Consider the following 16270-nt stretch of genomic DNA (forward strand, 5'->3'; position numbering starts at 1 on the left):
AATAGTATGGTGCTTTAGAATTGAAATACTATTCTTGGACAAAATCTTGGCAGAAAAAATTGTATTTATGTTTTCATTCATAGCTTTGAACTCTTTTCCTTGAATTTTTAGTTTTACAGAGGAATTTCATTTTCTCTTCTTTATTATTAGTGTTTGTTTTAAAATGAATTTGAAGTAATACTCAATTCAAACATCTTTCATTTCCATTGAATTGGAGGGAGTTAACAGTTGTAAGAAGCTGAGAAATATCTAATATCTTGCAGGATTGAACCTTGAATGGTGACTAAGCTATCTATCTTGCCAGAACACTGGCTTTGCCTATTTCCTCCAACATTGCCTTCTTTGGTCACGAAATGCAGATATCCTTAGACTAGACCACTTTATTGAGTCAGAAGTTGTTTTACATCCAGCAAAGAATTATGTAGGATTTATTTTGTTCTTTTGCTTAGCACAGCCAATACTACCTGCTCCCTGAATAAGCTGGAAGTTCTTGGTAGTGGGGGAAATGATGCATAGAAGTGTCTTAAATAATATTTGCTTTAGGAATTGCTTTGGAAAAAATCCAGCTTGCTCTTTTCCCTTCAGACAGCATTGGCCTAGTTGTTTAACTTGATTAACTGAAATTGTTTATCTCTTCTGAAAATGTAATAGTGCTGATTTTGTTAATAGAATTCCTTTTGGCAACAGGGGAACTGTTAGCAGGGAGAGGAGGGAAAGAATCAATTTTTACTGATAAAACTGCATAAATTTTTTTTTGCAGAAGAGCAGTAGGATTTAAAAAAAAATTATGCTTGCAATTAATATTCTGTTGGCAAATCCCAAAGAGTTGAATTTTAAACATATTTAGCTGTTAGGGGAGGAATAAGGTATTTCAACAGCTACAGAAATCAGGACTGTCAAGACACTTTCAGGCAGTGAGACCTTGAGCAAGTTGCTGTGTTTTTTTCGATTGAATGTCTCTGCTTTTGTCTTCCTTCTTCTTTCTTAATAGCCTGAATTGGTTGGAAAGTCCAGACCTTTCAGTATGGCTACACCTTTGTTGCTTGCCAAGTATCTGGCACCAGACACAGCTCTGGCAGACACAAAAGTGCTGTACCAACAAACCTAGTTAAGGATGCATTCTACTTTTGTATTGCATTACTCACCTCACTGCAATGAGAACTCCTTATCAGGCTATAGCTGCACGGGATTCCTTGGCCTGTGTAGATGGGAAATCGGTGCTTCAAGAGCAGTTTTCTTGACACACTTGAACTGCTATGCTAGGATTTCACCAGATTTTTTTAAATAGGAGAAGGGGACAGTATTTTGCCAACATGAGTGCAGAGGAACACAGGATAGATAGCAAGACTCATCCTGCAGAACGATCTGGTTATGTAACTTCATATGACAGGGCAGATGGATCCTGTTGCTGCTGGGGCAGTGCTGACAATTACAAAATCATGAGTGTAAAAACTGGAAGACCCATGATTTTTTCCTCAGATATTAGACTTTAGATTCAGAGGCTTCAACGTAATTCTGCTGAAACTGCAACTCTGCAGGCAGCTGAGACAACACAGAAGCCTGTGAGAGTAAAAAGGGAGGGACAAAGAGTTTTCCCAACACTCCTTTTCTCCTCCCACTCCCATCATCTCATTGACACAATAAGAAACATCTGTTGCCTTTAAAAACATTCAGTTAGTTCCTTGTTTCAAATTATTTCTGGGTAGGCAGGCCTGACACAGACCATTCATTTCAAATTAAAGTGGCTTCAGACTGATATAAACAACAGAAAACAGTAACACCTACTTTCATAGCTAGTAGCATTTATATATATTGATGCCTATATATATTTGAATATTCAATGAATATTTGCTTGTCTCTTATCACACATTGAATGCACAATTCTTGAGCTATAGAGAAGATGACACTTAAAATAATGTGCCCATCTCCCACCCCTAGCTGCATATCCTACCTTTTGGAAATTTTTTCAAACTGATCCCAGCTAAGTTTGGAGACCTAGTTTTTAGATTTGACACACAGTCATCCAGGTGAAAATAATTCTGCTTTTGGTGCTCTCTCTCAGATTGTGTTTTGAGAGCCTTTAAAAGTATTCAGCTGCATCAAATGACATTTTAGGAAGTTGATTGCTGAATTATATTACAGCACCTTATGAATAGCTGACAGACCAACATGCCTGAATAAAAACGCCAGAATATTAAGTATTGTACTTTTAAAACTAAGCATGCGCAATGAACAACTCCACAAAAATGTAGCATTTCTTTGGTGTGGTCAGGATAGCACATGCTATAGCAAGATACTGATCACTGATGGTAGTAGGCTCCTCTTCAAAAGCAGTAGACATGGGCAGTCTGATTCAGATGCTACCTGACAGTCAGGCTTCTTTTCGTCATCTCTATACCAATCGTGGAATCTTAGATACATTTCAAGTCGTTTCCATGATACGGGTGGTAAAAAGGTATTTTGGCCTTTCCACAACTTCTTACTTAGGTACTTGTTACTGTTTTCACTGTCCTTCCATGTATGTAAGATGGAAAACTTGTGGCCTCTAGTGGAGGGATGGCACATGAACAGTGTACAGACTGTGCAGAGAAATCAGAACTGGGAGGTTGTTTCCCTTGCAGGCAGAGGTGTTGGATACTAGTGGCATAGTAGTGCAAGAAACAGCTTCTTTGATGCTTCTGCTGGAGGAGTTCAGAGTTTTAAACAATCACATGTAAATACATGTGTTTATCTCCAAAGACATTCAACTCCATATCTGAGGCTTTCAGAAATTAGCTGGTAGTCTTATTTTTCTGGAAACAATAACTGTTTGACTTTGGGCAGCTGGGCAGGTGAGAAATGCATATGTGCAGCCTCTTACACTGAAGTGAGTAGTAAAATTCACTGGCCAGTTTCCAGATATGGATACTCCAATTACATCGCAACTCTTCTACGTGCCCTGATGTGAAATGGAACTAACTCCAAGATGTGTGCTTATTAGAGCTCCAACTTTAGAAATTAAAGCACTATTAAATGAAGAAGTAGAAAAACCCACTAAAATTGCATGCATAATTTTTGCATTTTGAGTGAAATGAAAATGTCTGTTCTAACTGGAAAGAAGCAGTTATGACCTGCTAGTTTGAAAATGGGGTTTGAGCTGCTTACACGAATGTGTTTTTATAAGTAGACTCTGCTTTATAGAACCTTTGTCAGCTTTGGTTGTGTTGATTACGTGTGCTTTGAGTTTTTTGTTTTGAGAATCATTTTGCTGGTTTCTCTTTTGTAAAGGACACTGAAGCCATGAAGAGAGCTTTAGCCTTAATAGATTCAAAGATGAATCAGGCAAAAGGTTGGCTGAGAGATCCAAATGCACCTCCAGGTAATATTTAATCACAAACAACAGCATAAAGTATTTTGATTTTTGAAGGTATTATTATTTCTCTTGTTTAAGACAAAATGGTCTTTAAGCATGAATAACCCTTACATAGTAGATCATTCTGGAGGGGCCTGTGTTTATTCCTTCTTCAGATACTGGCACTTGAACAAGTTGTGTCTCATGACCTAGAAAGCTTTGCAGCTTCTCAGTGGTCTAATATATATATATATTCTATGAAACATACAGGTTCTTAATTTGCATTCCAGCAGTGAAGCCAAAAACTTATGAATTCAACAGTACTTAATTACAACCATGGCTAACATTTAAAATCCCATCTTTTGTATTTTCAAATTTTTGTGACTTGAGATTTCCCTAACAGAATCTCTTTAAGTGTTTTACTTTCAGTCTTGACATAAAATTTTTAGTATGAAAGTCAGCCACAAACACGCTTAATTGCAATCGCCTTTACTTATATAAGGGGTTTGTTTACCTTTATATGTATCTTTAAAGTAAATAAAACTCAATTGAGGGCTGGTCCATTTCTGTGTTGAGATGTTATCAGCTGTACCTCCTCTGGAATCAAAGCCAAACTAATACAGTTGTAAAAGTTGGATGCGAATTTTTCGGTGCACATCTCCATTTTTGATAAATGGACTTTCATGACTGAACCTAATGCATTTCACTTGATGAAATGATGTCAGTAGTTTTCTCGTGCATGTCAAGGAATGTCTTGTTTGTTGTACTGACTGACCCTGTGTCTCAGGGGATGCTGGTGAGCAGGCCATAAGGCAGATCCTTGATGAAGCTGGCAAAGCAGGAGAGCTGTGTGCGGGCAAAGAGCGCAGAGAGATCCTGGGCACGTGCAAAACCCTGGGGCAAATGACTGATCAGCTGGCTGACCTCCGGGCTAGGTAAAGCTCTTACTTGGGGTGGACACTGCCCAAGTGCTATTAAAATGGTATTTTTACAGCTGTCACTTCCTAACCTGTGGAAGAGCAGGCCAGAACTGTATTTTACCTTTTTTACTTTAATCTCTTCTTTGCTGATAAGAATAATATGTTTCAATAAGAGAAATGTAATTATATAATATGATACGATATGATAATCAGAATGTCTCAAGTAGATAATTCTGAGTTTGCTCGCTGTCTAACGCATAACTTTCCTCCAAATTTAGGCAGAAAGGAAATTTTAAACTCTCCTGTTACATCTGTTCTCCAAATAGGATATACCCCAATTGCTGTAAGAGACATGGATATTCTACTTTTTAGGTGGTTTTTGGGATGCTAGATCACATGTGGTGATTGTTGTTTATCCTTCACTGGCAAATTCTGCTGAACTTTGTGTGTCACGTAATTGAGGCAGCCAAGACATTCTATTTTCATATTTATTTTTTTAATTGACTTGCTGTCCTCACTTAGATATGGCAAGACTTTAACTCCTGCAGATTCTGACTCTGCAACAGTCTGAAAATGAGGAGAGAAGAGGCCTTGGCCTGGGTACTTTAATGGAACTGTATCCTTAAAAAGCTTTACTTTTTGACACTTAAAAGATGTTTATTCTTCTGAGAATGCTAAATGTCATTTTCTGGAATAGGGAAAATATGCTCTTAGTTTTTATCTCCTCTTCTGTTCCTCAGTTATTTTTTGTTTCATTAACGAGGAGGAAGAAAAATCTGATGAAATACTGTATCTCTTGCAATAATTGCTGGGAATACTCATAGACAGGTTTTGTTGCCTCTTCAGTAGAAAATAGCCTTTGTCAGTCCTGAGCTGAATCTGTGGTGCTCTTTTTGTCTGGGGCAGAGGACAGGGTGCTACGCCCATGGCTATGCAGAAAGCCCAGCAGGTGTCCCAGGGTCTGGACTTGCTCACTGCCAAGGTGGAGAATGCAGCCCGCAAGCTGGAGGCCATGACCAACTCCAAGCAGGCAATTGCTAAGAAGATTGATGCTGCTCAGGTACCACTGGTGATTAATCAGTCCTTCAGAATGTGGTTACATTGCCACTCTTAGAGCTGGTATACTGGACTACTGCAGTTGTTTCCAAACAAAACACAGTTACTTGATAGGAAGAACAAAGAGAGAGGATATTTGCTTTAAAAAAGAAAAATCTTAAATTCAGTAATTTATGTAGTAATTAATAGTAATTAAGCATACAGTGAGTTTTGTTTCAGATGATCTTTTTTGGTAACTTAGTTGGCATTACTAAAAATTTCAAGGCTATTAAATTAAAATGATGGAACACCCTAAATTTGCAAATAAACTAATCTTATTAAAGAATAGAAGAGTTTCAGCTGGAACAGACTTACTTGTGGATAAAACCAGAGCCTTTTCTTTGGGCTCTGTTTTGGGAGCGGAATTCTGGATTTAGAACTTCATGTTAATGACAGAAGAGAAATTATGTTAATGAAACTACATTTTCTTTCAATTGCTCCTTTATTTTTCTTACTCTTAATATCCCTTGATGGTCAGTCTCTTACCCAGTGATGATTATGACGGTCATCAAATAGCGGACCTTATATATACACCTTATCTAAATGTATAGGATATGTGTCTATTATCAACATATAAAGATACATTAATATTACATATGTATCAAACCAAACAGTAATGGGACTTTTAAGGAAGAGCTTTGTGAAAGTACGAGCCTGGGCTCAAGAGCATCTCTTTTCATTTTTTTCTGAAGGTCACACCATCGGTCTCTAAAGGCAGTGATTCAGTTTTGCTTCTAAAATATTGTTGGCAAATGTTGAGGGGAGAGACAGAATGTAAAAACTTTGGGTAGATTTTATCTAGTTTGACATTTTCTTTTTCAAAACAGAAAAGCCATGAGGCAATAGAATAATTTCATGGTATCTGAAAACCAGAAATTGCTTTTGAGAAGTATTTTCTGTTAAATAAAATTTTGAAAGCTGTATTGGTATTTCTTTCTCTATAAAAGCACGTATAGAATAAACATTACTTTTTGTCTTCGCTTGTCCACAACTTCTGTCTACGAAGAATTGGCTGGCAGATCCTAATGGGGGCAGTGAAGGAGAAGAGCATATTCGGGGAATTATGAGTGAAGCAAGGAAAGTTGCAGAGCTATGTGAGGAGCCTAAAGAAAGAGATGATATCCTTCGTTCCTTGGGGGAAATCTCTGCTTTGACAGCCAAGCTGTCAGACCTGCGACGACAGTAAGTATTTGTTCTATCGCCATTAATTTATTTGAATGTGTTTTTGAATTCATTTATTTTGTGAAATTTGAATTAATTTATTTTCATGTGCAGTTCACAGTGCTGAGTAAGATCAGAATATTGATGATTAAAATAAACCCTTTTTAGTTCTTCAGCATAGTAATTTCTATCTCAAAGCTAAGCTTGCACTAGCTTCCTTTAAAAAAAAAGGTAACCAGAGATGTATTGCATAGAAGTATTTTCTTTCTACTGCCTATGGAATATTTGAGAAGGAAACTGAAGCCAAAAGAGCTCATTTGTACTGTCGAAACAACAAGGTGTAATGGGAGATAAAAGTTTGTTTATGCAGATGGATGTCATCACTGGTTTTTGCTAAGTTTACTAAATATCAAGGTGGAATATCTACCACTTCCATCGCTGTCAGTGTTCTAAGCTGTAACTGCAAACTATACAAAAGAGAAGACTTTCAGGGATTATATTTCTGTATCAGTTTTGAAAAGAGCCTGCTTGAGAAGAAAGAGGAGAAACAGTTAATGTACAAAGTGTGATCTTCACCCAAGGTCGGTTGCAATATAGCAGTAAATCTATTTCTCGCTTCATTAGTGAGATGCTTTAATCAGGTTTTTATTGAGCTTTAGCTGCAGTGTATACCTTTTATCAAGTTTATATATAGCCTTTGTTGTGTGGCTGCTTACTCTTCTCCTTGCAATCTGTATGGCATGATTGCCGTTGCTCATAAGACAGCCATGGAAATGGGAAATCAATTCTTACACCACCACTACTGGCAATGACAGTAGTATGCCTGCCCTCACCTCAGTGCTGTGCTGACCATATGTAATGTCCAGGTACCACAGCAGAGAACTGCTCTTCAGAGTCTCAATCCAAGTGTCAAATTCAACCTTATTTAAAAGTATCAAGTACCTTTCATTGTGTCTTCCTGCTGAATTTGAGATAATCTGTAAATGATCTTTACATGACTACACTCTTTTTTTCAAATCCTTAGTGGGAAAGGTGACTCTCCTGAGGCCCGTGCTTTGGCTAAGCAGATAGCTACATCACTTCAGAATTTACAGTCCAAAACAAACAGGGCTGTAGCAAATACGAGGCCAGTTAAAGCAGCTGTCCATCTGGAGGGCAAGATTGAACAAGCTCAGAGGTGGATAGACAATCCTACAGTTGCTGATCGGGGAGTAGGTAAGTGATTCTCTTTGATTTTCTCCCCAGATTTAGAATCAAACCTGTTACTAATTTTTGTGGTGGAAACTACTGCTCCTGAGTTGCTGAGGATGCACTGAATCTTCACTGGTGCAGAGACTTGAAGATTTAGAGCTATATCCTGACTGCAATTAGAGAATTAAGCTGGCCTATGATTCAGTTTGTGCTCTTTCCTAAAGACTCGAAGAACATGTGCTGTAAAGAAGACAAATTTAAGATTGCTCCTTGTTTTTCTTATATTGCAAATATTGTATCTCGAATTTGAATTTATACCTACTCCAGCAAATGGAATAATTAACTCCTTCAGAGAAGAGAAAAACACTCATAAACCTGACCTAAAAGTATCACTTCTTGTATGGTTTCTGGGTTATCTGAGGAGAACGCTAATAATTAAAGAGAAAGGGGGTCTGATAATTCCAGTATGCTCTTGATGAGTGTATAACGGGTTCAGGAGTTGCTGGCTCTTGTCAGGATACTCACAAGAAAAGTAAATTAAGAATATAAAAGATGGCAGCAGTGACGAGTGATTCTTGGACAGTATGGTGCTGTGACAACTTCCTAAGTAATTTCAAGCTTCGTCACAAACTTGGATTACTTGTGGGTTAGCATTAGCTTAAAATTATTCTCCAGTAGGTCTTTGATGGACTTAATACATGATGAGTTCTTTTGAAAGAATACTGCTATTGTATTATTGAAAGAACAGAGAATTACATTCCTGTGAATGAGCAGGAAGCATCTGGAAGTGAATGAAGGAAATTACCCATGCTAAAAATAATTTTTTTTTACAGAAAAGCTTTTGACACACTGTGGAGGCTTTGTAAGGTGTTCCCTATCCCCACTGACCCTTCCAACCCAGACTACTTGGCACTTCTTACTTATGACTTCTGGAATTCTGGGAGGGGGCATTTGGCTTTTTAAGTTATGTTTTCTACTTATCTTTTCTCCACCTCTTGCTCCTCATCTTCTAATGATGTGAGGATGAATTGCAGTGTTTGGAATTTGCAAGTGCTTTCTGTTGGAGTCAACAGATTAGTTACTTGGAAATACCTGACAGCTGCCACGGTTAATTTTTGTCTAACCACTCTAGTTAAAAAGGATGTATCTCTAGCCAGAGCTGCTGAATTATGCCAAAAGAAACTGGAGACAGTTGAATTCCTCTGTGGTTTTGAACTGTAATTATTCAGTGATAAACTGCACAAGGTCTTTTCTACCGCCTAGACAATGTTGTTAGGAGCCAAGGATGGGGCTGTGTGCCCGTGTGCGTGCAGCGCCCGTGGCTTGGCAGTGAGCGTCTGTGCCCTGTCCCCTGCAGGCCAGGCCGCCATCCGCGGGCTGGTTGCCGAAGGCCGGCGTTTGGCCAACGTCATGATGGGCCCGTACCGGCAGGACCTGCTGGCCAAGTGTGACCGCGTGGACCAGCTCTCGGCACAGCTGGCTGAGCTGGCTGCCCGAGGGGAGGGCGAGTCCCCCCAGGCCAGGGCCATTGCTGCTCAGCTCCAAGACTCGCTGAAGGTAAGGACCTGCTCTCCTGCACACCGTCACTGCAGCACTTGGCTCCTCTGGGCAGGCCTTGCTTGTGTGAGGCATCCATGAAAACAAAAGAACGGCTACAGACCTGTTGCTTCAGCTGAGGTGTCAAAGCAAACTTTCTAGAAAGCCCTTGTTATCGTGCCATAGGGGTTAATTTCAAATGAACGGTTTAGAAGGAAAGTTTGTCTCTCCTAAGAGAAAATAGTATGCTAGCACTGCAAATTTGAGGGGCAAGGTCTCAAATCATGCTGTTCATAGCTTCTAATGCTGCTTCAGGGAGTGGTGTGTAAGTTTTGTCTATTTCAAATTATGTAAAAGGTGATTATTTTGTCATACTTCTAAGGTAATTTTATCTTATTGCCTGCCATTGGAATGGACGTTTTTTTGCAAGAGAAGGTTTTTATGGGAATTGAACCCTTACAACTTTATAGCCCTCTATCATATGCTGATCATTTTCCACTTTTTTAAAGGATCTCAAAACACGAATGCAAGAAGCAATGACGCAGGAAGTTTCTGATGTTTTTAGTGACACCACAACCCCGATTAAATTGTTAGCAGTAGCAGCCACTGCTCCCTCTGATGCTCCCAACAGAGATGAGGCAAGTATACCCAGGTGGTATTTTTTCTTCCATATAAAGCTTCAGTTATTGTTTAATTTCACCTGAATTGGTATTTGGAAAAATAAATCGGTGTTCTGAAACATGAATTGGTATTTTTTTCTTAAGTTTGTGATGCATGCTTATTAATTCTGATAACATAATGACTACCATGCAAACCTCTCCAGACTCCTGGAGACTGTGAATTGTATAACCCTGGAAAACAGTGTTGTATCTGACTTCAGTAAATGGCAAAAAATATTTCCCTATGTTGTAGGTACCACGTTGCTTTCAGCGGGCTACAAAATTCTTGTGCAAAAATCCCTATCACACTAGTTGGTGGATTTTTATATCTCAGCATTACACAAGCTGATTACAATAGTCAAATTCATGCCAGAATTAAACAACAGATTAAACCTGTTCTCTTGCTGGATATTGTTTCCTGTTCTTGAAAGCCACTGGCTGCACATGAAGTACCTAAAATGCAGTGTCTGGCAGTTGTGTTTGGCTATTTCGGCCTTTGGCTACATAATCAAAATTATTCCCAAGGCCTTGAAGAATTCAGCTTTATGGCAGGATAGCTTTTTGTCCAAGTATTCTGTTTCTTGAATATCTAAGGACTGTAAAAGGAGCGTATATTCCAGTATGAATTTTTAGTAGTTTTAACAGAGTATTTCTTGCAGCAATAGTCATCAGGAATTACTGAACTTCATACCTTGAAGGTATAAAATATATATACATCTCCTTAGTTGTCCCATTGAGTTAGTAAAGAAGCAAGTCTGGCAGAGTAAAGATTAAAGAAAACCAAATGCCTTCAAAGCTTTTGTGTCCTTTTGCATCCTCTCAGGATGAGTTAGGTGGGGATGTTACAAAGGTATCTCTTGACGCTTTGTAGAAATCGTGTATTCTGTTAAGGAGGTTAGGGCTTTTTAAAATGCTTTTTTTTTTCCTCTTCTGACAACTAGGTGTTTGATGAAAGAGCAGCCAACTTTGAAAACCATGCTGCCAAACTGGGAGCTACAGCAGAAAAAGCAGCTGCAGTTGGAACTGCCAATAAAACTACTGTGGAGGGCATTCAGGCAACAGTGAAATCTGCAAGGGAACTCACCCCACAGGTGCTTGCTGGCTTTGAAGGGCTGTTAAAAGGGCTGGGGATGACTTCTGGGGAGTTTTCCTTATGCTTCTGTTCTCAAAGGAAGTTGTTAATACCAACAAGGAACCTAGCGCTGACACTCTTACAAGGGAAATGGCAAATGTTTCTATGCATGATACTAAGTAGAACAAAATGATCAAATGACATGCTTTATCCTTCAACTCTTGGACAGAAGTGTCTCTGACTTATACTTGAAACAAAATGATTTTAAGGCTTAGTAAAACATCTAGGTGGAAAAAATGCTCCTTTTATTTTTCCAAAATAAACTTCTATGTAAATGTTGGTAGTGTAATAAGTATTGTGCTTCCAAGAGGTTTTTATAAGATAAATTAATCTGTAATTGAAGTTCCAGAAAAAAAGTATTTGTGCCAGCTAATTTCAGAAGTATGGTAGATCTTCAAGGAGCTAGATGTTGCACTAGAACTAACGAACTATGTTTTCAAATGTGGAGCTGAAAAAACACATGCATTTTCAAGAATGTGTGTAATGTTGGTGTGTACTGATAATTAAAAATGTCATCTGTTGGCAGGTAGTATCAGCAGCTCGTATCCTCCTGAGAAATCCTGGAAATCAAGCTGCTTATGAACATTTTGAGACCATGAAAAACCAATGGATTGATAATGTAGAAAAAATGACAGGTAAAGTAGGAATTTTTGTGGAAGGTCCTACCTGTGGCTAACTAGCTTGTATAGATTTTTTTCCACTCTGTTTGGATTCATGAAACATGCAAAGAATAATGACTGACTAAAAATAAATTAAGAGAAGTGAGAATTGCTTTCTGACTCCAGGAATACATATATGTTACAAGAAATAAAAAACAGCTGGCTTCTATTCTGTAAATACTGAGCTGTAGAGGAGCAAATCCTGCTTTAGTTCTTTTTTGGGAAAATCAGAATACCATCATTTTTTATTGCAGTTGCCATTCTAGCAGTATATCACTTGACAACTTGAGGTTTTCTTCTGTAGAATCTTGGCATGTTGAAATAGGACAGATAATTAACTGAAGGAAAGAAAACTTGTTCAAAATATTGTAATAGCTCAATGAACACAGAGATTAAGACAAAGCTACTAATCCTGCTGAGGCACTGAAATGTTTCAGTCCTTCCCAAGAGCAGATCCTTTGCACTGACCTGCTGAGCAGCTGACTGTGTACTGTCTTCTCCTTCATGCCAGTAATTAAATCCTGGGTATTTTAAATCTCACTGCCTTGTCACTATGAATCACCCCTATGAAAATATGTATGTAAAAAGCACACCCAAGGGGATATTTCCTTTGGAATGAATGGGAGAGTACAAAAAGTACTGAACATGCTTAAAGAAATTTGGTGTGAAGAAAGAACCTGCTGCATGTACTGTGTAAGCCAGTTCTTGACTGAAAGTGAATTCCATGGTAGAGGAGTAAGGCCTTTACCATGGTAACTGTCACACAGCTCCAACAGAATCAGAAGTTAAACTGCAGTAGTACTTTGGTCTGATTTCCATGCTCTCTTCTGCTCTTCCCCACACCCCAATACTTCTCTGGTTTTGAGTTATCTCTGGAATGCCAAATATTCCTTTCTACAGATGAAACTAGAATATTAATGTATTTAACTTTTATTCTAGGGTTGGTGGATGAAGCCATTGATACTAAATCTCTGTTGGATGCATCAGAAGAGGCCATTAAGAAGGACCTGGATAAATGTAAAGTTGCCATGGCCAACATGCAACCTCAGATGCTGGTAGCTGGTGCCACCAGCATTGCCAGGCGAGCAAACCGCATCCTGTTGGTCGCAAAACGGGAGGTGGAAAATTCTGAAGACCCGAAATTTCGGGAGGCTGTTAAAGCAGCCTCTGATGAGCTGAGCAAAACTATATCACCCATGGTAATGGATGCTAAAGCTGTGGCAGGCAACATTTCTGATCCTGGTAAGGATTCAGCTGGAATTTAAAATGTGCCATTTATTGACTGGAGATGCTGTGAACTAGTGCTGATTTTTTCTTATACAGCTGTGTATCTCCTTTTATGTAAATATGGTGTGCACTTACATCTAAGAATGATGAAATCAGGCTCACACCATTAACTGCTGCATCCTGCTGTTCTAAAATGCAATCAAAGGCCTTTGGCATATTCAAGGGAAAAGGATTCAGCATTCTAGTATGATAAGTGATTTCATGTTCTTAATTAGAAGCATTTGTTACTGGTTTTAAGTAATACCACTTAATAGGAGAAAATGTTATGTATTTTTTTGATTCTAAAAGTGTTCAGGGAATTAATTTGGTTACTGATAGTCGTTATTACTCAGCCAAGGCTTTATTGTATGCGTGTTGTATATGACACTAACATTTCAAGCATGTGAGTCTGCTGCAAACAATTTGGTAGTTTTTAAACATACTTATAAGTGTACTTGGCACAGTACATTATATAAGTAATTTTTGGGGGTAGTGTTCTAAATGTTACTAAGTTCTATTAAATTGGTATTAAACTGGTAATGAAATTTTTGTTCAGGTTTGCAGAAGAGTTTCTTGGATTCTGGATACAAAATTCTGGGAGCTGTGGCCAAAGTCAGAGAAGCCTTCCAGCCTCAGGAACCAGATTTTCCTCCTCCTCCTCCTGACCTTGAGCACCTTCATGTAAGTGTAGGTAGTTTGTAGTAAAATACGCAGTTGTCCTTGACGTGTGGATTACACTGAAATTATTTCAGTCCATTATTATTATTCCTTAGAAATAAAAGGTATTGTCTGGCCAGCCATGCATACAAACAGCCTCAAGTCGAAAAAATACTAATCCAGCATTCAAAAGGAAAGATTAAAACATGGTATTTTCTCTAACAGGAAGCACTTGAAAAACTGGAAAAGGACCTGAGGTCATACAGTCATGTCTTGCCATGGCACCATTTACTCAATCTTTGCTCTATTTTCATTGCACTCAATCAGATGTTTGCCTTCCTCAGCTGACTGACGAGCTCGCTCCTCCAAAACCACCCCTGCCAGAGGGTGAGGTTCCCCCGCCCAGACCACCGCCACCTGAAGAGAAGGATGAAGAGTTCCCAGAGCAAAAGGCAGGAGAAGCAATCAATCAGCCCATGATGATGGCTGCTAGACAGTTGCACGATGAAGCCCGGAAATGGTCTAGCAAGGTAAGAAATTGTTATAACTGTTCTGTGCTAAAAGGATTCTCTTTTAATTTTATTTTCAGGATCAGTGTGTTTCATCTTATGACAGTGTCTTTCACAGACTAAATAGAAAAAGAAAAATCTCCTGTAGGAGGAATTAAAACCCTTTCAAGATCAGAGTGAACTAGGGTCAACAATACTTAAAATTGCTAGACTGCTTTATTAACATACCCCTGGGAACACAAATATGCTCTGTGTGCTAAGCTGTTTGTGATCCTCGGTGCTGGTTTTGCCTAGAGAGTCACTAATACTTGTGCTTATGCAGACTGACAAGGTGATTGCTATATTAAAGTGACTTTGAAAAGTCTGTATGGAAAAGTCCATACGGATGTTGCAGATGCCAGCTGCAGGAATCATGACCTGATTTGCTGAATTCTGGAGGAAGCTGCAAGGTACTTTGCAGTTAATCTGATGCATTTATGATGGAAAAATAGATAGATATAGGTGGCCTGGTCTCATTCTTTTTTTGGAATGAGTCGCATTAGCTATTAAGGCTGAAATCCTCAATTTCCTTCCCATTTCAGTGCTATGATGAAGAAGTATGAATTTGTCAGTCTCATAAATGCCAATATCACTTTGGTTTGCTTTTCTCTTTTTCCCTCCTTCCCCCAAGAGCTACATTTTTCCTCTGGCAGAAGCTGAATGCTGAGTAAGAACTTCAGAGATTTAGGCTTCTGCAAGCGTAAATTTAAGGGTCAGGATTTGGCTTTTGTAATCTCAGCCTTTCTCTGCACTAAATTAGGTGGTGAGTAAGGAGGTAAACTTGAATAGCTTACAGAATCAACTTCAGTGCTTTGGGCTAAAGGAACAACCGTTTTGGAAAAGTTTCTGCAAATCTGTTTGGGTGTCTCGTATCCAAGATCCAAAGCTCTATTTTCCCCACACTTCTGGATGTACCAAACGCATTGTTTTATTACTAAAGGGACAGTACTGGAATGTATTAGTGATCTCAGAAGGTAATTTTGAGGCTAAAAGCCTTAATTTTGCTTTCATAAAGGTGTTTTGATGTTGGAATCCCAGAACTCATAACTTAACAATACGGAGTAAGTAATAAAATGCTTTTACCATATATATACTATACACATTCTCAATAATATAGTGCAAAACTAAGGAGCAGACCGTAAAACTCCTTGCTGGTTATGAAAGACCTTCAAGCTCAGTGACTTGAGATAATAAAACACTGTATTCGCTGCTGTTTCTTTCATTTGAGACTAACAAACCAGTAAGATAGCCTGGCAATTGTCCTTGTAATTCTTGTTTAGCACTGTCATTTTAGCAATAGGAGCTCAGTTATTCTCAGTCTGTTTTGGGAGAAGAAGTTTTTAAAACACTTCTGTACTCTCTGAACTCACCTGATTGATTGGAAGAGGGATTGATGGACAGTGCTACTGAGGAATATGGGCTAGACCTGGAAAAACAGAATTATATGGTTTTATATGAAGTCCCAATGGACTGTGTGTCAACCATCTTTTGCCTTTTTGCTGATCACTTTAGGTACTTTACCTGTAGTAAAGTGTGTGGGGGTGGGTGAACAAGTACTTAGTCTTTAAAAATTACTGATAACGTTATTCATTCTTCTAAGAATGAAAATCTGGTTTATCTCCTTTACAAAAGCTGCTCTTCACTGAGTGGCTTCTGGGCTTTCATGTACTCCGTTTTTCTCATGGAACACCAGCTGAACAATGTCTATTGCTTTAGAGTCCCTGGTTTCTCCCTCATTTGGATAAATCAGAAAATGAGGGATATTTGGATACTTTTCATTAGATTAAGACTTAAATAAAAGCTGCCTTTGAAGGTGAGTTGATTTGGCCTTACAAGTGTTAGAACTTCCAAAATTCCTATATGTTGTTGTTGTTGACACATGGGTTTTTTTTCTAGAAAAGGCTGTATCTTAAGCAAAGCACAGTTGCAAATGCACACTTTTTGGTTGGGGTACCTTTACTTTTATGGCACTTGGCTTTAGTTGAAGAAATACAGATACTAAACTTGTAGACTATTCTTGTATTGAAATATTGCTGTCTTATTAATGCCTATATTGTTATAACTCTTATCTCTTCTTTGAGAACTTCTCTAACATAATTTATTTCCTTGAGCCCC

General features: G+C 38.5%; 1 protein-coding gene across 3 annotated transcripts in view; it reads left to right on the forward strand.

Annotated features, from left to right (window-relative positions):
- Positions 1 to 16270, forward strand: part of VCL (vinculin) — a 57198-nt gene that overhangs the window by 33631 nt on the left and 7297 nt on the right. For all 3 annotated transcript variants that reach the window (XM_066191452.1, XM_066191450.1, XM_066191451.1), the window contains exons 7-18: positions 3268 to 3358; positions 4119 to 4266; positions 5158 to 5311; positions 6353 to 6528; positions 7532 to 7722; positions 9056 to 9255; positions 9744 to 9872; positions 10835 to 10984; positions 11552 to 11660; positions 12624 to 12926; positions 13507 to 13631; positions 13952 to 14137. In XM_066191452.1, coding sequence (XP_066047549.1) covers positions 3268 to 3358; positions 4119 to 4266; positions 5158 to 5311; positions 6353 to 6528; positions 7532 to 7722; positions 9056 to 9255; positions 9744 to 9872; positions 10835 to 10984; positions 11552 to 11660; positions 12624 to 12926; positions 13507 to 13631; positions 13952 to 14137 — 1962 coding nt within the window. The remainder of the gene's footprint in view (positions 1 to 3267; positions 3359 to 4118; positions 4267 to 5157; positions 5312 to 6352; positions 6529 to 7531; positions 7723 to 9055; positions 9256 to 9743; positions 9873 to 10834; positions 10985 to 11551; positions 11661 to 12623; positions 12927 to 13506; positions 13632 to 13951; positions 14138 to 16270) is intronic.

This window comes from Chamaea fasciata, unplaced genomic scaffold (assembly GCF_029207755.1).
Source record: "Chamaea fasciata isolate MVZ Bird 193981 ecotype frontalis unplaced genomic scaffold, bChaFas1.0.hap1 SCAF_9, whole genome shotgun sequence".
Lineage (NCBI taxonomy): Eukaryota > Metazoa > Chordata > Aves > Passeriformes > Sylviidae > Chamaea > Chamaea fasciata.